General features: G+C 49.8%; 8 protein-coding genes across 8 annotated transcripts; 3 read left to right on the forward strand and 5 right to left on the reverse strand.

The window, feature by feature from the left end:
• Positions 1–1216: 1216 nt before the first annotated feature.
• ABOM_008461 (guanine nucleotide-binding protein subunit gamma) lies at positions 1217–1664 on the reverse strand (the record flags this gene model as incomplete). Its single annotated transcript, XM_022535590.1, has 3 exons — positions 1217–1279; positions 1373–1430; positions 1513–1664. The coding sequence occupies 3 exons, from the start codon at positions 1662–1664 to the stop codon at positions 1217–1219; spliced, it is 273 nt and encodes a 90-aa protein (XP_022386665.1).
• Positions 1665–3352: 1688 nt separating this feature from the next.
• On the forward strand, positions 3353–6717 carry tif32 (putative eukaryotic translation initiation factor 3 subunit EifCa; the record flags this gene model as incomplete). Its single annotated transcript, XM_022535591.1, has 4 exons — positions 3353–3394; positions 3511–3726; positions 3792–6166; positions 6243–6717. 4 exons carry the CDS (start codon positions 3353–3355, stop codon positions 6715–6717), a joined length of 3108 nt encoding a protein of 1035 aa, XP_022386670.1.
• A 996-nt stretch (positions 6718–7713) lies between these two features.
• ABOM_008463 (uncharacterized protein) lies at positions 7714–9091 on the reverse strand (the record flags this gene model as incomplete). The annotated part of the gene is made up of 2 exons (XM_022535592.1): positions 7714–8296; positions 8373–9091. 2 exons carry the CDS (start codon positions 9089–9091, stop codon positions 7714–7716), a joined length of 1302 nt encoding a protein of 433 aa, XP_022386682.1.
• Positions 9092–9699: 608 nt separating this feature from the next.
• Positions 9700–10451, forward strand: ABOM_008464 (peptide alpha-N-acetyltransferase complex B subunit NAT3; the record flags this gene model as incomplete). Its single annotated transcript, XM_022535593.1, has 3 exons — positions 9700–9868; positions 9981–10212; positions 10280–10451. 3 exons carry the CDS (start codon positions 9700–9702, stop codon positions 10449–10451), a joined length of 573 nt encoding a protein of 190 aa, XP_022386667.1.
• Positions 10452–11032: 581 nt separating this feature from the next.
• On the reverse strand, positions 11033–12442 carry ABOM_008465 (MCT family MFS transporter; the record flags this gene model as incomplete). Its single annotated transcript, XM_022535594.1, has 2 exons — positions 11033–12161; positions 12243–12442. 2 exons carry the CDS (start codon positions 12440–12442, stop codon positions 11033–11035), a joined length of 1329 nt encoding a protein of 442 aa, XP_022386666.1.
• A 2123-nt stretch (positions 12443–14565) lies between these two features.
• ABOM_008466 (DNA-directed RNA polymerase core subunit RPO26) lies at positions 14566–15290 on the reverse strand (the record flags this gene model as incomplete). Its single annotated transcript, XM_022535595.1, has 4 exons — positions 14566–14599; positions 14664–14783; positions 14843–15133; positions 15256–15290. The coding sequence occupies 4 exons, from the start codon at positions 15288–15290 to the stop codon at positions 14566–14568; spliced, it is 480 nt and encodes a 159-aa protein (XP_022386669.1).
• Positions 15291–15645: 355 nt separating this feature from the next.
• ABOM_008467 (C2H2-type zinc finger protein) lies at positions 15646–17416 on the forward strand (the record flags this gene model as incomplete). The annotated part of the gene is made up of 2 exons (XM_022535596.1): positions 15646–15724; positions 15789–17416. The coding sequence occupies 2 exons, from the start codon at positions 15646–15648 to the stop codon at positions 17414–17416; spliced, it is 1707 nt and encodes a 568-aa protein (XP_022386668.1).
• Positions 17417–18470: 1054 nt separating this feature from the next.
• On the reverse strand, positions 18471–20111 carry ABOM_008468 (uncharacterized protein; the record flags this gene model as incomplete). The annotated part of the gene is made up of 3 exons (XM_022535597.1): positions 18471–18617; positions 18688–19463; positions 19517–20111. 3 exons carry the CDS (start codon positions 20109–20111, stop codon positions 18471–18473), a joined length of 1518 nt encoding a protein of 505 aa, XP_022386671.1.
• Positions 20112–20562: the final 451 nt, after the last annotated feature.

Below are 20562 nucleotides of genomic sequence, written 5' to 3' on the forward strand. Positions count from 1 at the left end.
GAAGAAAAGGGAAAGGGAAGACATACATAGGCAGCTCGTAACATCCATTTACATTGTGTGCAGAATTGGATTGTGATGCGTGGGAGGTGTACTTTTGCTGTGGCAACGGAGGTCTTTTTCTGGGGTTCGGGGGTTGTCATTTTTGACTTTGTTTTTCTGGGTTGGGAATTGGAGGATTTAGTTCTGGAGGAGTTGGATTTTTGGTCAATTTGCCTTTGTTTTTTTCGCCCGTTTCTTTGGTGGGTGGTTTGGTGGTGGGGTGGTGATTTGATCTACTATGGACCGGATTGATATGGATAGGAAGGCAGGTCAATGGCGGCGGATGATGTCAGCGGCGGGTGGAGTGTGCAAAAGATGACCTGAGGCTCTTTTTAAGGTGGATTTTATTCACGGCGGACGCTGATTTGCTCAATGGGGTCGTTTTCTCTTGGTTTATGCAGCCTGTTTGCTCCGGGGCTGCTGGTACTGGGTCGAATGCTTACGATAGTGCTTACTGCATATACAATTGGAGGTGGTGCATCTTGCGCTGCAGCTCCCGGGATTTGAATCAGTCGTGTCGGTATTATAGTTGGTTCAAGACCACCAAATCTATGATACAAGAAGGACCATCAAATCTGACGCCAGGACGTCACATCGTCCCTCCGAGGATTTGTGGTGATTTTCTTTTGAAATCTGAGAGAGGGGGATAAAAAAGGGAGAAGGAAAAAAAGAGCCCACACCATCCATAACAGCAGAACATAGGAAATATCAAGGAATCAAAGATATCACTGGGAAGAAATGGGCATACTGCCAAGGCTAGAAAGGGAATTTTCAACACATCAAGGCACAAATAGCTCAGAGAAAAAAAAAGTAAGAGGAAAAAAAAAGAGAGACGTCGCGTATCGAAGTGCATCGTGGTCATCAACAGCGGATCCCATGGGCAAATGCGACCGTACACTTCCCCGTCGTCAGCGTCCGAAGTTCATGCAAGTCCAGCGCGTGTTTCCTTCGGGGGCTGAGCAGCCTCACGAGCACCCAGAAATCCCGCGCCTCCCCGCTGATCGGTTGTCGGTACGTGGTCCTGGTCGTGGCGAGTGGGTAGCGATGCGACGTTTCCAAAGGTCAAAAAGAGGTATTGAGAAGAATAAGATTAGGTAGTAGAAGGTGATGTCGTAGCGTTCGAGGGTACAATGGACCGCTTGGTGGCGAGTCCAGCTTAGTTAATGACGTGGATCCTTTACATGACCGTGCAACAGCCTCCCTGCTGCTGAGGGGCGTATGGGTCATCGCGTTTGTCGACCTGGGAGGAGGTGGGTTAGTTTCCTTGATTTTATTTCGATCGCACGAGCTAGACGCGGAGTCCCTCGTGGAGGGGAGATTTGATGTCGCATACCTGACCCCATACGGAAGGTACCATAAAGTCGCGAGTGTTGTTGCAGTAGTTAATCAGCCTGTTCCAGTCAAGACGGATGGTATCAGTATCCGTCGGTCGCACACGAGGGGGAGAACGAGTGGTAATTGGGAACGACGTACGACATCGCAGCCTCGGACACTTTGACCCGGGGACGGTCCAGGTCTTCCTTCAGACGAGCATTGAGTTCTGTCAATCGTCGATACTTCAAATCGGCCACACTTTGCTTCTTGTTCTTCACATCCCCTCCCGATCGAAGCTCGTAGGCAGGCATCGTGGCAGATTAAGTTGTTCTTGTTTCTTTTTTTTTTTTATATATCTTAATCTTTTTTTTTGTGCTATCGGGACGATTGAGGTGTGAATTAACTATATGCGCGCACACACACACACACGGGAAGGGGAAGGGGGGGTTTGTGTGGGTTGGACCGGTAAGTAGGAAGAGAATGTGGTCAAGTAAGGTTCGCGCGTCGAGCCGAGTGAGTAAGGGGAAGAGAAGGCGGACCGACCACAAGGGAGAGGCTGCGGTTATGGTGGGAGGAAATTAAATTATGAGCGAGAGAACGACTTTCCAATATTACTTTGGGGGGGGGGGGGTTTCAACGGAGAGAACGACCGAATAGGCTGACCCGGAAATAATTGCTTAAGTGGAAATAAAAGAATAAAGAAGAAGAAAAGTAAAAAACGAAGCAAAAAGGCGAGTCCCCCGAGACAAGGATTAGAACTTGGGAAAGAGTGACAAGTCGAGAGGCTAAGAAAGAGGAGAAAGAAAAGGGAAATGAAGAATTGGGTGGTCTGTGAGGCGACCTTTGAACTTTGGTTTTGGGGGGGAAGATCTCGGATGTTGGTTTTTAATTAACTAACCAACTCCTCCCCTCTCACCCTCTGCTCAGCTTTGTTTTCTTCTTCTTCCCCCTGAACCTGGAAAAAATGGAGTAAAATATAACTAGTCTAGCTAGTCACTTAGCCTCATTAGTCAGTGTATCTCCCCTAGTAAAAAAAAAACAACCACCACCAAAACAAAAAAAAAAAAAAAAAAAAGGCGGATGATCGATGCCGAAAAAGTAGTCAAATTTGGGAACAGATCATCCGATTGTCTATTCATCGAAGCTCTTGAGAAGGATGACCGAAACTCATTGGACTAATAGTTCCTCTTGTTATGATTCTGATTGATCTTACGTCCGCTTCTGTATTACATTCCTCATTGAATGTCTCTCGCATGGACGTTTCCATCCCCTCACGTGGTCTCAATGTTACCGTACCATACACCACACGTGATGACAGGCCATTGATGCTCTATTTCATGGTCTAATTCATGGGAGGTCGGTCATTGCCCGTTCTGCAGACTGGATGATGACTTGTACCAAGTACTCGACAGGATCCAGGCCCGACCGAGTACATACGACCAAGTGGTTCCCCAGCTGACGGATCATGGAGATGGACCCAATCCCTCTCTGGTGGAAGGCGACCCCATTGTTCTCCAGCCGGCGTATTGTCCGAGTCCGAGCTTCTTCCAGGATATCAGAATGGCTCCAGGCTCACGAACCACCCGGGGCTCAATCCCCATTCCCTGACAGAAATATAGCCAGGGATTAGGCCCTTCGTTTAGTTCCAGTCTAGATTGCATATTTATACCATGATATGGAGTGAGGTATCACGCGGCGTCGCTCTGACTCCCCTTCATATCACGTGACATAGATCGCTTAACCGAAGTGGGAAGCCCTTCGGCCTGTTTTTTGAATTCTCGCACAACGCCCGCCAGAGCCCAAAGATCCCTCCCCAACCGACGTTGAAGGGCCGTCGCGTGGCAGTGTATTCGCAAATAGGGACTTTATCGCTTTCGACACTTGTTGCCCGCCGTTGTCGAGCGAAATCCACCTTTTTTCGCCCCTCGAACCCCAGACGTGTGCCGTTTTTGCCATAATTCGATAGGAATCGCTTATCCCGAAGCATTCGTCGCCCATCATGCCGCCGCCTCCTCATATCAAGCCCGAAAATGTCCTGAAGGTGAGTGGGACCTTCTGCTGCGATGGACATAGATGCAGAATTATGACGGTCGCGGATAAAGGAGATGTTTGATGGAAACTAACGTTGGCGTTTTTGCTCGTCTTAAGAGGGCTCAGGAACTTATCGCCGTGGGCCAGGCCCCCGCCGCCCTTAATGTCCTTCACGAACATGTCACCTCCAAGAGGACGCGCAGCAGCCCCATCGCTTCGCTGGAACCGGTTATGCTACTTTTTGTCGAGCTGTGCGTGGATCTTCGCAAGGGAAAGGCCGCCAAGGATGGATTGTATCAATATAAGAACATCGCTCAGAACACCAATGTGGCCACTATCGAGGTACGCGAACCATGGGCGATCGGAGGTGGATAGGGTAGAAGCTTACAGGTTGTGTGTATTTGCAGGTCGTCCTCAAGAAGTTCATCGAACTCGCCGAGAAGAAGGTGACCGAAGCCCAAGCCAAGGCCGATGAGATCCAGTCCTCGTTGGAATCTGCCGCCCCCTCGACCAATGTGGAGGACTTGGAAGCCATCGAAACCCCCGAGACCATCCTCCTCGCCACTGTTTCCGGTGAGCAGTCCCGTGATCGTACGGACCGTGCCGTCGTGACCCCATGGCTCAAATTCCTTTGGGAGACCTACCGGACCGTTCTGGAAATCTTGAAGAACAATGCTCGTCTCGAGGTTATGTACCAGACTACCGCTCTCCAGGCCTTCCAGTTCTGCCTGAAATACACCCGCAAGACGGAATTCCGCAGGCTCTGTGAGCTCCTCCGGAACCATGTGCAGAACGCTGCCAAGTATTCCACTCAGATGCACGCGATCAACCTGAGCGATCCCGATACTCTTCAGCGCCATTTGGATACCCGTTTCCAGCAGTTGAATGTGGCCGTGGAGTTGGAACTCTGGCAGGAGGCTTTCCGCAGCATTGAGGACATCCACACCCTTCTGAGCCTCAGCAAGCGCCCGGCCAAGAACGTCATGATGGCCAACTACTACGAGAAGCTGGCTCGCATCTTCCTGGTTAGCGAGAACTATCTTTTCCACGCCGCTGCCTGGAGCCGCTACTACAACCTCCTCCGCCAGTCCGCTGCCGCCCTCGCTGCCGGTCAGGGTACCAAGAAGGAGAACCCTTCTGTTACTGATGCCGACATGACCAAGGCCGCCTCTTTCGTCCTCTTGTCTGCTCTTGCCATTCCCGTGATCAGCACCTCTCGCTCTCGTGGCGCCTTGGTCGATGTGGATGAGGTTCGCAAGAACAAGAACACTCGCCTCACCAACCTGCTGGGTATGGCCCAGTCCCCCACCCGTGCGGTCCTCTTCAAGGATGCTCTCAACAAGGGACTGCTGAATCGTGTTCGTCCTGAGATCCGTGACCTCTACAACATCCTTGAGGTCGACTTCCATCCCCTGTCCATCTGCAAGAAGATTACTCCTATCCTCAAGCAGATTGGCGCTGATCCCGAGATGGAGAAGTACGTTGTGCCTCTCCAGCAGGTCATTCTGACCCGTCTCTTCCAGCAGCTGTCTCAGGTTTATGAGTCGGTTTCGCTGAAGTTCGTGTACGAGCTGGCCCAGTTCCCCGACCCCTTCCAGGTCACCCCCGCCATGATCGAGAAGTTCATCATGAACGGCTGCAAGAAGGGCGATCTTGCCATTCGGGTGGACCACATCTCGGGTGTTCTTACCTTTGATACCGACGTATTCTCGTCTGCGAAGGCCCTGCACTCTGGCAGCGCCGCTGGATCTGCGGAAAGCGAGGTGGGCTCGGTGCAGCGTATGCAGAATACTCCTGCTGAAATCGCCCGCCTGCAGCTCACCCGTCTCGCCAAGACTCTTCATGTTTCGTGCATGTATGTCGATCCCTCGTACACCGAGGCTCGTCTGCAAGCCAAGCAGGCGGCCCAGGCCCGCGCTGCTGCCGGTGCTGCCAAGGAGCATGAGGAGACCTTGGCTCGCCGTGTCGTTATCGACAAGAAGAAGGAGGCCGCCACTGACGCTCTGCAGCGTAAGCAGAGAGAGGAGGAGACCCGCAAGCGGATCCGTACCCAGCAGCTCCAGGAGGCTGAGAAGCAGCGTCTGCTTGATGAACAGCGCGAGCGCGAGAAGAAGCGCATCAAGGATGAGCAGGATCGTATCCGGGAGCAGGAACTCAAGAAGCAAATCGAGGAGTTGAAGAGCGGAGTGAAGGGCATTGACCTCAGCGAAGTTGATCTCAAGGACCTCGATGCTAACCGCCTCCGTGCGATGAAGCTTGCCCAGCTCGAGAAGGAGAAGAACGAGCTCAACGATCGTATTCGCACCACTGGTAAGCGTATTGACCATCTGGAGCGTGCTTTCCGTCGCGAAGAGTTGAAACACATTCCTGCCGACTATGAGGCACAGAAGAAGCACGATATGGAGCTCTACGAGGCCATGAAGGCCGATACCTTGAAGGAGGCTGAGGACAAGCACAAGGAGGCCGTTGCTCTCAAGCACCGTCTCAGCCGTCTGGTACCTGTGTTCAACACCTTCCGCAAGGATGTCTCCGAGAAGCGTCACGAGGAGTTCGAGAGGCGCCGCAAGGCTGCCGAGAGAGACTTCGAGGCCAAGAAGAAGCAACGTATCAAGGAAGTACAGGACCGTAGGCGCCGTGAGAGGGCTGAGCGTGAGGAAGCTGAACGTCGCGAGAAGGAGGAGGAGGAACGTATCAAGCGTGAGGAAGAAGAGCGTGCTGCCAAGGAGGAAGAGCGCAGACGTGTTCTGGCCGAGGAGAAGGCCAAGCGCGAAGAGGAGAGAAAGTGAGTGCACAGTTTTGACCCCTGGTGTCGTCGTATTTTGTCGACGTTGAAGAAATGTTGCTAACCTCATTCACAGGAAACTCGATGAGGTTGCCCTTAAACAGAAGCAGCGCGAAGAGGAGGCCGAAGCCCGTCGTGCTTCCCGGAAAGCCGGTGTTCCAGAGCCGCCCACTCGTGCAGAGCCTGAACGGACTGCTCCTCGTCTCAACCTGGCTCCTCGCACTGGTGGCGGACCTAGCTGGAGAGAGCGTCAGGCCGCCAAGGATTCCACCGGCGGTGCTCCTGAGCCTGCCAAGGAAGAGCCTGCTGCTGCCCAGCCTCCCCGCAGGACCGGCGGCTACGTGCCTCCTCATCTCCGCTCTGGTTCTTCAGCTGCCCCCGCTGCTGCCCCTTCTAACGGCGCTGCACCAAGCCGCTACGTGCCCCCTAGTGCTCGCGAGTCCGGTTCCTCCACTCCCCCCTCTCGTACGCAAACCCCCGCTACTACTTCTGAGGAGCCTAAGAGCGCTGGAAAGTGGGTGCCTCGGTGGAAGCAGCAACAAGGCCAGTAAATAATTCACGTCGTTTGAAAAGTTTCTTGGAATGTTGAAAGGATGTGTTGCTTTTACAATTTCTCCCTTTTTATCCTCTCTTACCCTCATGTTCGCATTGTCTCCTCCACGGTATCACTTACCTTGTTTCTATGATGATCGCTGAGACTCCAGGGACATCTTTTAATCTGGTCCCTAGATAGTCTCTCATGTTCACCAAATGCATTTATGTTCCATTAAATGAAGTCTTCACCACCTTCTTTTCTGTCATGTCTGACAGCTACTTGGATGATTAATGCAGAAGCTATGAGTCTCTTTCTTTCACCGTATATGATTTCACCTTTTCGCTTTTTGTTGAAACTCGTGCCAATGGGTAATTGGTGGCGTATGATGTCTAATTCATGTTGATTTGACTTGACACTCTTACCTACCTTTCATAGACATTTTGTAGATTTATTCGAGAATTGTCACGACTATGCTAGTCCTAGTAACTGAGTAGCGTACTTGGCTTGGTTATTTCCTTGCATGGGCACTTTCCGTTAGGTTACTCATAGCATTCTTTGTTTATCTGGTGTGTCCTTTTAAACGCCTTACTGTACAAAGCAGAAATTACCTGGTAAAGGAAATGTATCTCGACCTGCGAAGAGAAAGAAAAGGAGCAACAAAGAGGATTGAACAAGATCAGATGTCGGATCTAATGGGCCGCGATTGGCAGGGTAAGTACTTCAAAACAGGAGATAGATAGGGTGGATGTATGTATGTCTGGTTGTCTCATGCAGTATTTATGTTGAGAATAGGATCAGAACAAAGGAATGAGTGCACGACGTGAATGAAGATCTATATACTTGAAAAGGAATAGTCAAAAGTCAACGTAAAAAGGGGTATGTCGCAGCCTCTAATATTTCGCGGATCATTCATATGTTGAGGCGATGTTATCGTGAGAATTTCCGTCTGGAAGCGATACTGAGAGCCACAGATGGGAAAGAACGAAGAACAACAAAAGTCGTAAATTTGGTTTTAAGCAGCGGCAGCGGCAGCGGCAGCTTCTGCACTGGCAGCTCCGAAGAGTCTCTCCCTCCATTCTCCGCATACGGCTTCGAAGCCGCTGACGACGTCTCCGCACTCGCGCCCGGCTTCCCGGTCTCGGAGACGGCGATCCCAATCGCCTTTCTCGATCCACCGGGTGCCCTCCTCGCGACCCTCTTCTTCACGGCGGAGTTCGGAGACCAGTTCGCGCGCGGATCGGAGTCTTCGAGAGGCGGTGGCTGTTAGCTGGCGCGATTCGTAAAGCGTATCGCTTAAGCTTTGTAAGGAGAGCGTGATTTCGGATGTTTGCGAAACGAGTGATTGGAGGGAATAGAGCGGGTTAAGAGCGGGTGAGTGAGAGGGTGTTGCGGGTCCTGATGAGTGACGGGATTGGACCGGGAAAGGATAAGGGAGGTTGGGTAAGAGCTCGTCGTCGATCAGAGGGATGAGGGAGTCTATAGCATCTTCGGAGAGAAGAGGGAAAGGAGAGAAAAGGAGAGGGTGAGTGAGTGTTTGGAGAGTCCGAGTTTGGTGGGTGAGATGTGAGGTAATGGAAGAGTGTGCTGTGATAAGTCTGTGCGGAGAGACCGAAATCAGTATAATTACTTCACAAAAGCAAATCAGCCTGGGCGACTGAAGCAAGGCCATACCTCATAGCATTGTTTTCGATCCCACTCTGTCCACCAAGATCTCGAAGCGCCTCAACAACGCGAGCAATGGCGTGATCACTCTCACTCCCATTGTTTTCCAGTCCCCGCCGAGCTAAGCTCTCAACCTCCGCCATCTGCATCTCTAGACTTGGCGAGATGTCCGCCGCTTCCTCTAGGTCCGAGTCGGGGCCGTAGTCTGAACCGTCATATTGTGATTCGGTTCGGCGATGTCGATGGCCACCATTCCGAGTCTTGGGTTTTGGAGGCTGCAGAGAAGCACGCTCGGACGAATAACCTGACGACGGCGTCCCGGTTCCCATGTGATAGCCGTCCTCTGAGTCGCTGCGATCCATATGTTGCGAATCCGCAGGGATATGTTCGACCTCCTGTCCTGACGCATACCCATAGCCGCCCTCGTCCTGCTCCCAAGCATCGGCCAGTTCGTCTGCAAGGTTTCCCAATCCACTCCCACCTATATCCGCAGCACTGCTAAAATCACCCGACATTCTATAATGAGATCCGTTTATGCTTTGCGCATGGTGTCCGCGGGCCGGAGATGACGGGGCTGAAAAGCGAGGAGACATAGGCGACCTTGGAGGACTATGAGAGAAACCATTTGGAGCATATGTGCCCGGAGAAATGGGGTCAAAGTCGATGCTGGATTGAGACTGATTATGGCGGTGAGACAGCCTCAGGGGAGATGGTGGGATGGACGGCATGGTTCGACCCCAGCCAGTTGGATGGATAATCGGAAAAAGAGAAGGTTGGAAAAGAAAGACTACAGGTGTCACTCTGTCAACGGCTTAATATTGCAGACCGAACGAGCCGTTGGAAATTGCAGCTGCAAGGGTCCCTCCGATGATGGTCTCGGAACGTGACCAGGGGGTGCGGCGCGGAGAGGGAGGGGGGAAAGTAAAGTAAAAAGGATGTCAACAATAATCGGTCAACCGCATCACCAGGACGCTCAAGGAAATATATGTACAAAGGAGAGACAAAAGTTCAAGCTCTGTACCTCAAAAAGCAAATCAGGATATTTACCAGTGACAATGATGCGAGGGAGTGAAAGAATAAGACGACAGCGTGAAGCAAAATAAGGGAAAGTCGAGTCCGTCCAAATCACCAACCAGAGCGGCATTTTTCCCGTGACCGCCGAAGCCCCAATTGGGCTGATGGCTTCTTTCCCCACGGCGGAGCTTCAATTCAATTAATTACCTTCCCAACAATAATTTCCCCCCATATTCCTCTGTTTCTATATAATCTATCACTAATTACCTATTCTTAACCATCCACTTATATTCACTTTCCATTCCATACTGACCACACCACAATGAGTTCCATCCGGCGCATGTCCCCGACGGACCTACTCTCCCTCAACCTGACGAATCTCGACCCATTGACGGAGAACTATGACCTGGGCTTCTACCTCAATTACCTCATGCGGTGGCCTTCCCTCTTCAGCAGTGTCCAAGACCGCCGAGAAGGCATCGTCGGTTACAGTACGTGAAAGGAATAGCCATAATACTTGTTCCATGGCACCCAGATTTAGATTCTGGGCCCCACTACATATCGCATATGCATGTCGCTAACGTGGCGCCATCCACATAACAGTCATGGGAAAGACCGAAGAACAACACCCATCCATGCGTCACTCTGAACACTATACTCCCTGGCACGGCCATATCACCGTCTTGACAGTGGCACCCGCATGGCGTCGGCTTGGCCACGCTCGCCGTCTCACGGAGAGACTCGAGCGTGGATCCGACATCAACGACGCCTGGTTTGTCGATCTGTATGTCCGATCTGGGAATAAGATAGCGGTGGATATGTATAAGGGAATGGGGTGAGTATCGCGCGGTCCAGTGTGCATGTCGCAAATTTTGCAAGGCTGACAAGGGCTCGTACAATAGATACTCTGTATTCCGGCGAGTGGTGAATTACTATAGTGATGATCCGACGGGAATGTCGGATTCCGGTGAAGACGCATTTGATATGCGGAAACCATGCTCTCGAGATAAGAATCTACAACATGTTCGGGAGAATGGGGAGGATTTCCTTGTTAGTCCGGAGGATGTTTCATAGAGTCCCTGGTCTGGTTCGATGTTTGCTTGGGTGTGTGCATATTAAAAGTGCGGTATATTTTAGCATTCAGGTGTTTCGGTGTTATCTTCGATCTTCTGTCTCTTTTTTGTTGCTCTTGCATTCAGGATTCTTTGCAGTGCTTCGCGCTCTGTTAGATAATGTTGACGTAAATGTGGACGGAATGAAGAAAGCTGCATCGAGTGGAACATATGCTCTAGGAATATTTGGCGCTTAAAATACTGTAGCGTCAAAAGTATTGAAATTCTGGTCTATCTATTCGACATTAAATTATGTATAAACATGCAAAATTAAATGCAAGTATCTATGAAAGCATGCGACTTTTTTGAGGCCCAAAACTCCAGCCTCCCGGCATAATGCAATGACTTCGTGTGGTGAAATATTATTCAATCGATACAATCTGCTCAACTTGGGGTGTACCGCTAGGGGCTGACTCTGCAACTGGCGTTCTCGATGAATGCTCATTGAAAAATGAGCCTCAGTGGAAGTATAGAAACCCTGAGAAGGGACGCTGATAGCTCGAATGGCTGTAGGCCTGATAGGAAGTGTCATAGCCCCTGAGTTTAGGCTTTAACAGCAAGATGGAAGCCAGTGCGCGACAGTCTCAGCGCAGCAAAAATCGACGAAGCCGTGATAAGACAGCAGGCAGTAAAAAGTTGGACACCAAGATACTTATGGGTGCTGTCCAGAATGGCACCGCCGATTGGTGTTCCGATTAACAGTCCGAACGAAGTGGTTGAAAAGACCATGCCCAAGCGTGTTCCCAAGTTACGGATATCTTTGGTCATGCTAGCCATGACCACTGGGGGCAGCGAAACGAAGCCACCGGAAGTGAGACCATATAGAATGGCCAAGACGATGATACCGGGGACGTTGTGTACACCAATCCAGGCAAAGGCAAGAATAGCGGTAGCGGTAGCGGCAGGGGTGAGCACGTTCAAAGGGCCGGTATGGTCGGCAACGAAGTTGGGCAAGATTCGTCCAAAGGTGGACCCAGCGTTCAGCATGGCAAGAAGATAGAAACCCAGGTTGGAGTCGACGATCCCAGTCTGGATGGCGTAGGACTGGACGTAGAATAAGAAGTTGTAGAATCCCAAAAAGCCCATAAACATAGCGAGGGAAAACATGACAAATTGCGGTTCCTTGTACGCTGAAAGTTGAAACAGCTTACGTTTCTCCTTAGGCTGGAAGCGCATTCGCATGAGGCAACATGAGATACAGCAGGTTCCGAAACAAAGGAACCCCACCGCACGCGTAGCCCACTCGAACCCAACCCTCTCCTGCAGTTGATTGAACATTATTGGGTAGATCACGCCTCCAATACTGCTTCCCGAGGCAGCCAGTCCATTGGCCAAACCTCTCTTCTTTTGGAAGTACTGAGGTAGAATGGCGACCGAGGGGACGAACAGACAGCCGGCTGATAGCCCGATAACGACCCCTTGTGCGAGGATTAGGTGCCAGAACTTGGAGGATAGACTAGTCATCATAAGGCCAAATGGCAGCCCAACGGTCCCGAACGTGATAAGGCCACGGAAATAGCCTGCATCGAATAGGGGGCCAGTCACGACTCCGAACAACATGAGAAGGAACGACTGCAAAGATCCAATCCAGGCAATTGAGTCTGAAGACATGCCGGACAAGAAGCTCTGCTCATAGTACGTTTGGAATGCACCCCAAGTGTTGATGACACCCCTAAAATATGACGAAGTTAGCGAGTTGCCTCTCAAAGGAGACATGTCCAAGTGAATCGCACGACGTATGCATGGTACATACCAAGAATTGAAGAACAGGAAGAATGAGCCAAGGACTTGCAGCCAGGTATTCAACCCCGTGTCGAAAGTTGGCTCTTCTTCGGCTTTCCCTCCAGAAGAAGAGTCCGACAAGTCGGACGTCTGTTCGCTGCCATTATGCAGATTGTTGCCTGCCCCGGGATCCACGATAACCTTCTCTTCGATATCAGCATCCGTACCCATTTTGGCAGCGGCTCGCTTGTGGTTAGACAGCCCTTCTGCGAATGCAGAAACACATAGAAGACACAAGCAAGGACGGGAGGGTGAGATAGACACGCACAACGACGCTGTGGTCAAGTTTGGGGAGGCGCTCTTCGACAAAGTCTGGCAGACCAATAGTAATGCTACCCCAAAAAGATAAGCGAAGAGGAAACTACAGTGGTCTGAGACCGGAAAAGCGGAGATTTATAAATTGGCATTACCATTTCTCAGCGCCTTTTGTCTCAGCGGGCCGATAGTAGGCTAAGCTCGCGCACCAGGTTAAACCCAGGGCCGGTGGAGACTCTCGGGGAGGCGGTCCACAATCACGGGTCCCATCCTTCAAGAAAGCCAGAAAAAATTGCGAGAAAAGTAGCCTAGAACAAAGAAATTTGTTAGTGACCCATCGGTGGAATGCACCCTACTGGCTAACAACTGCATTACCGAGTACACACTACACAGGGCGTCAACCACTGCACGACGCATTGCCGACGGCGACGGCCATACCCTATGCTGAATCTTCAATCCTGATGTATCGGCTGCAAGGCTACCCCAAGTGCTAGTATTTAGAATGCCCAACACCTGAGCTTCAGACCGATGATGATAGAGACCTGTAAGTTTTCATGAGGTTCCACCATTGATTGGCTCAAGGACGAGTGGTCGGCAGTCACCGCATCAAACGTCTAGCCGAGTAGTGCGACGACGTGCCGATTATCCAGCGGGGAAGGAGACCATATTATTAATCCATGTCACATTCAATCTTTCAAAGGATGATCTTTCAGGAATCTTGGCTGTCTTGGTATCAATTGGCTCAGCCCATATGAACCGTATATCGGCCCAAAAAAGGAGGTGGGCGAAATTAAGGTCCTTTTCCATGAGTCACGACCCAGTGGAGTCTGCGGAGTTCCCATTTCACCTCCGAGCAATAAACCTGTATTGATACGGAGAAGCCCTAAATCTCCACGTGGGGGGGGGGGATGATGCGGCCTTATCGATTGATATCTGCATGAAGGCCATTATCGGCCATCTGGCGCTCAGGGACCTCCGTACAATAAGCAGCGATGTAACGAGGTCTACTGTATAAGAATGTGGGGGGAACTTTAAAAATCCTTGATCGCCTGTTTAACGCCTTTTGCATCGTTTGACATGATCGGATTTTGATCCGGCCCCGGAACATCTCCCACCCGGCGCAGACCCTAAAACGGCCTCAAATCAATGTACATACATAGTTCGCTCCTAAGTCCTGTCACCTTCCTCTCCATCGAGTCTATACCTAGTTCGATGTCTCCACTACCTTTTACATTAGGGTAACTTTATCGAGCTTGGCTCTGCACCGCTTCGAAGCCAAGCCGCGGTGTATGGCCCAAACAACCAACGCTCACTGCAAAGCAGTATGACATCAGTCCTGAGTTATGGTAGACTAGATAGAGACAATCCAGGCTGCCCAGCCGATATTTTACGGTCGTCAGACCCGACACTAATGGGGTATAGTGGATAGAAGCTGTCAAGAATAGAAATGTGTGATACTTTCCGAAATTGAACGCTGTGATGCCCTTCAGAAACCTTCAACCATTCGGGGCGGAATCACCTATATCAAAGCATGTGGAGCTTAGAAGCCAATCCTTCTGAGTGAATACCCACAAGGGTTTCAATGGCCCTAATGTCTGGTCCCGCTAATCTCATAAAACGAGTACTGTACAGGCAGTCATGTCTCGTCGTGAAGTGCCCATGACCACGGGTTGCACAGGCGAGATGTAGAAATAGTTGTGGTACTTTCGTGAATGTAGCAAACTGGTCATCATTAATCGGGATGATAAGTGTCAACGCGCGTCTAAAATTACTTTATAGTAGCATGGTAGGATCCTATGGAAAGCAACAGCGTCAACATCAAAACTATTTTTTCTTTTTCTATATTGCAATAAACTGTACTGCGTTATCGTTTTGTGGGTTTTTTTCCCTTCCCAGTGACCTAGGCTGGCTAGCCATTATGGTCCGCTTTCCTACTCCAAAACTCCAAACGCTATGCTGCACACAAGGAATGAAAGAACGTACATGATAATAGAAAGAGCCCAATTTCCAATACGCAGCCGCCCATTCCATCTTTTTATTTAGAGTAATTCTTCACATGTCCAGTCCTCGTACCTAAATGAGAGAAACAACAGTCAGACCCGACTCTGGAAGGCTAGGGGATCAAAATGCCGCTTACCATCCATCGGGCAGATATCTTCTCACAATGAGGGGAATTTTCTTCTGGTTCAGTTCCTTGATGGCGATCTGCAAGGGATCTGTCTCTCCTTCAAGATCCACAAGCACAGGGGCGTTCATACTAGAAATATGTCAGAACAATAATTCCCCACGTTCAGGAAATACTCGTCTATGACCCACCTAATTTGCAAGGCCCTGGTGCCCAGAACACGCGCCCGCTCATACTTGGTCATGTATGGGGTTGTCGTGCGCTGGTCGTTTGGCACCTTCCTTTCCCGCACTTGCTCCATCACTTTCCCCGAGTATCCGGCGCTGGGATCGCCCGAAACGACAACACGATCTCCATTGACTGCGGGAGTGTAGTGATCCTCTCCGTATGCTTCTGCGCCTTCCACGCCCTCGATGTCCTCAGGGTTCAAGAAGTCTTCGGGCTCATTGTCATCGTAGTCCTGACCGGCGTCGAAGTCATAGCTAGAAAAGTGTTAAACCAGAAGAACTTCTATTGAAACAACCATCCGGCAAAGAGATCATGTTTGGCGCATCCTCTTCTCTTTGCGCTAGCTATAGGTTGCTGTGGAGAAATGGCTTCTTACTTGTCCTCGTCACCGTGGTCACCGTAGTCAGACATTGTGCCTGTTTAAACGCAAAGGAACGCGGGAAAGATGGAGAACAAGTGCCACACAAGCGAATGAAGTGCCGATACGGAGTCCCGGACGATCTGGGGTGAAGCGATTGATGTTGCGACGGAGCTTCCGAGTGAAGAATTCGATATCGCGACTCGAGAAGGCGGCGGAAAAAGTTCCTTAGGCACTAGTCCCTTTTGGGAGTTTAGTCTCACCGCTTTAACGGCATTTTCCGGCAAAATTTAACGATAAGCAATCTTAAATAAAATTTATTGTCGTTTCAACTGTTGCTCTCTGATCAAATTATTGTCCTAAATGAAATCATAGGCTTGGAGGCAGTAACCCTGGTGCTCCTGAGCTATGGGTCAAAAAAGAAAGGCCTCGGAAGGCTTTGATACGCCCAAGAAGATCCTCAAGCAGACGGCGCTGGATGATACCGGTAAGGAAGCTCCCTTCCGGCCTTCAGAATCATTGGAAGACTAAGCATTATTAAATGGATGTAGACCCAATCTATGAGGAAGCTCATTCCGATTGCGATTACGCGTCGTCAGATGAAGGGAGTATAGATAGCAATAGCCTTCATGAAACCCCGGCAACTCCCATCTCAACAATCTCAGCCAGGTACCCTTCCGAGCTGAAGACTCACCGCTGCCCTTTTGACGGATGCACAAAGGCCTTCAATCGCCCAGCCCGCCTCCAGGAACATCTCCGTTCGCATAATAATGAACGGCTCTTCAATTGTACCCACGATAATTGTGATAAGACATTTTTGCGAGCTTCGCATCTGAACCATCATATCAAGAGCGCTCACACCGGAGTTCGAGATTATGTATGTGACCGGCCAGGGTGTGGGAAGAGTTTTGTAACCGGGTCCCGTCTTCGTCGCCATCTGGCTGCCCATGATGGAAAAGAAAAGTACCGTTGTACGGAATATCCCCCTTGCAATGAAACCTTCCGAAAGCACTCGACCCTCCAGAAGCATATAACGACCGTTCACTTGAAGCGAAAACCATTCCAATGCCCGCATATTGACCCAAGTACTGGTCTGAAATGCTCTATGGCTTTTGACACCGCTGGTCACTTGCGAGCGCATGAGAGTAGAGTTCACACAGAGAAGCGGTTCAGCTGCACAGAGTGCTCGCAGCATCTGGAAGTAACCGACCCGCCCTCAGATAATCCTTCGGCTGGCTTATCCGCAGTGACTTTCCCTACCTATGCTCTTCTTCAGGCTCACATTAAAACTGCGCATCCCCCACAATGCTCTAACTGTTCTATCACCTGTTCGACAGCCCGTGAACTACGTCGGCATCTCGAAGTCGCACACGGCGATGTGAGTCTCGAAGAACGGAAAGTATTTCCGTGTGTAGTCCCCGGGTGCGATCGAAGTTTCACGAAGAAGGGGAACTTGACGGTCCATATCCGGACCGTCCACCAAGGCGAGAAACGGTTCGTCTGTGGCGAGACAGACCTCTCGAGCTCCAAAAAGGTAGCGGGGTGGAGTGGCGATGGATGTGGAAAGCGATACGGAAGCAAACTCGCTCTCGAAGAACATATTCGTACCGCACATCTTGGCTGCCTGAATGCTAAAGCCGAACGACGACAACGTCTTGGTCTTGGTAAAGGACAACAGAATGCTCAAAGCAGACCTACTGGTTTATCAGCGCTGGCCGCTCTGACGGGTGAGGGCTACGCCGAAGAAACAGGTCGCCATATTCCGTGTTTCTTTGATACTTGTGCGCACCGCTTTCACCGCAACTATGACCTTTGGGTGCATATGGGCAGCAAACACAGCTGCACAGAGGACGAGATCCGCGATATGTTCATGCAGCGAGCATTGTTAGCTGAAGACCCAGAGCCTATTACCGGTGATATGCTTGGAATCTACGGGCTTGAGTTTGACAACGATGACCCCTCTTATGAACCGTATATACTAGGGGAAACCTTGGATGCGAGCGCAGAGCTGAGTACAAAGGACGAAAATACCCTTGCGAGCCTGAACCCACCAGACTTCCCCAGTACTCTGGAATTCGACTCCAACTTTATGATGCAAGATGTTGATGTGGAGACATCAAATGCTGATGATATGGCGATGATCGATCCTTTACTAGCGTATGATATGATGGACGCATAGAGATTTCCAACGATAATTTCGGATTCTTCTCATTGGCGATACATAGTGCATGAGGCAGTCTTTTTCATTTTCTATCTTCCACGTTTCTCTCTTACTCTCTTTCTTTCTTTCATCATTCATTCATTCATTCATTCATTTATTCGCGCATATGATACCACAAAAGTACCTTGCAGACTAGCCCAGATAATGAAACATGAGCCCATGTTAATCAGTTTAGGTCATAGAAAAACAAGCTCATGACACTTCCTCTTTCCATATCCCGCCTAATCTGTACAAACCCCAGCTCTCAATAGCCAGGACTCGAACAGAAAACATACAGAGACATTGGGTTGTAGAAATCATTAGCATACACAAACCTACTAACTCCCGCGAAAGAAACCATCTCCATGCGTTTCTACCTAAACAATAGCCATGCTAGACTCCAAATACGAAGCTCAAGCCGCTCTGTGTTGACTCCAGGTGATTTGGTATTGTTAAAGCTATACACGAAATTGGGGAAGCACAAATGAGAAATAGGAGGCAAAGTGATAGAAACAAGATATGGCTATGTAGTCCAGTGAGTTGAGTTTATTTTTCATTTTGCCTCTTTCCTTTTCTTTCATAATATGTTGATGGCTTAATACAGGAATAGTTATGGTGTATTTATGGAACAAAATCTGTTCTCTTTTAACAATGGGGATAGCAGGGTCTGTTCTGGCTGCTGAAAAAACGGATGAACTGTGCATGACCAATATTGAATTGAAGAGGGAGAAGAACTGGCGGGAAGATTTCTGCAGAGAATTGAATGAGATAGAGAAAAGAGAGGCAAAGGCAGAAAGAATCACAATAGACAAGAAAGGGACATGTCAAGTAAACAACCCTGAAATAAACAAACAATCATTCATGGACCATTGTTTGTGTTTGTACTTTCAAAAAAGCCAGGCTCGAGAGGCTGGGTATTTTCCAAATTCTTTTATGAACAAAAAGTTTTTTTTGTTCGCCTCAAGGGTAGGAGGGCTGTGATGTGCAATAGCCACATCAATCTTACCCTCTTGTCGAGCCTTTGGAGTATTTCCTAGGCCTGCTTGCTGTGTTTTGATGTAGCCTGTTTGCTGACACGCCTTTCATGAGCATCTGCCAAGGTGGTTCGTTCTATTGCTCGGGTTAGGGCTGGGACTGTGGCTGGAAGGCGTGTTGGCTGTGGAGCCTCAATCCCGTCCTTCTAGTCAGAAGAGATGGAGCTCAGCTAAACTATTCTGATCCGAGGCAAAGTTATCACGAGAGTAGCTTACCAGATCACTTCCAGGGACCTGCCTTGGGCGAACACCCGTCGGAAACGAAGTCCCAGCCAAGCTTCCCTTAATCGCAACAGTTTGTTCGAGTGTACGCATCTCTTTACGAAACGAGCAACGAGGAGGCGGGGCTTCTGACAGCTTGAAGTTCTCATCAGGCCCTTTATAGAAAGACACGTTTTCTACAAGGTCAGCTGTCAAACTCTGGTTGGATCGCCACACATCACCAAAGTAGTCCGGGTTGCAGCGGGACAAGGCCTCGTCACGGTAGGGGAAAGGTGTAGAGCGACGTGAGCGAACCCCATCTACCGAGATCCTGATCTGAGTAAGATGCTGCAAGTAAGAAATGTAACTGTCATCGGCCCTCGCAGAAGGTTCGTGGATGGTGAAGTGTCTGGCGATATCGCAGAAGAGATGTACGGCCGCCAGTCCTCTTGCCACGCTCAGCCACAGCGCCGTTTTGAGCATCAGGTTGAGAGATACATTGTTGGAATCCTCAGATGGCCAATGAGCCAAATCCCCGGGTTCCGCTTCTTCGGCAGAGGCGCGAGGGATTTTCGGCGACGATGGTGGCAGCCAGCCAGTTGCGCGCGCTTTTGCCGGGTCTGACCTGGCCAGGTGGTTTTTGTAGTATTGATGAAACACGGTAAGCTCGATATCGGACTCTGAAAAGCCGTCCCAGCTCAGCGAAGCCCTGCACGCGCGGAGTCGAATGTCTCTCATGCTCATCATTGCTGCTCGGGCCTGGGATACAGGAAGAGGATTGTAAATGGTCTCTAAGCAGGTTATCAGCTTGATGCTCTGAACTCGCAGGGGCTTATTTACTTACTGTGCTCGTCTTTTGATTTGATTGCTTGGAGAATGTCTTGCTTGAATTCCTCAATGACTTTCACAGACGCCTCAAGTTGCTGGCAGACCTTCACAATATGAGGATATCTGGAGTTCATCCAGTAGACATGTGTAACATCCTCTGCACGCAAAGGTGCCAATAGTTTTCTCAGCATCTCGAACTCGGCACCGAAGAACGTCTCGTCAGTGATACTGGTATTATCTGGATAAGTGATCGCCCAGCGTTTGTAACGCTCACGAAGCCAATTCTCCAAATTTGCCTGGATTCCCTGCATCTTGGCACAGTTCTCGAGCAGAATGATCGACAAGTGAGCATACGATCCGGGGAAAAGATTGTCAGGCAACAGGGGAAGACCGTCCATGACCTCTTTGGCAAAGGAACCGGGGTCGAAGCCTTTGGTGAACTGCTGCATCAGCTCTTCCACTCTCTTTTTTTCGATATCGGTGATCTCTTTCGCTTTCTCATCTGGCAATCCATAGCCCTGGGTATTCGACGGAATGTCAATCACCGAAGCAAACTCATCCTCCTCAGAACGCTCTGGACGGGGTGTAGGGCAAAGTGTGAACAGCTCCATGTTGCATTCCCGATCAATACTCGATGAAAATTGACTTTAGGTCTCAAAGTGCCACATTAAACTATACTTTAATAGAAGATATTCAAAGAGCAGGAGAGCCCATGGAACCAGTAAGCGCAGGTCAGTACTAGAGATATCAGACAAAGTTCTCAGGGCATACCTGGATAGTGAGTCTAGATTGTTATGAGTATTCTTGTGTAAGGTTAATGAAAAGGGATGTCTCTGCTGCATAGTTGTATAAGAGGAGATGAAGAGCTTGATGAAAAACAAACAAGGTCAACACGACAGAGAGAGTGTGGGGTCTATGAAGTGAATGGGAAAGAATCCAGTGAATTCATTAGAACTTGAGATTTTAGGATAAGGCAGTAACAGTGTGTAAATAATCTCATACCCTCACTGCAAGGTTCTCACAATGACAAGCCGCTGAAAGGTTTCTTCCACAAATTAAATA

This window comes from Aspergillus bombycis (genome assembly GCF_001792695.1).
Source record: "Aspergillus bombycis strain NRRL26010 chromosome Unknown contig00079, whole genome shotgun sequence".
Taxonomy (NCBI): Eukaryota; Fungi; Ascomycota; class Eurotiomycetes; order Eurotiales; family Aspergillaceae; genus Aspergillus; species Aspergillus bombycis.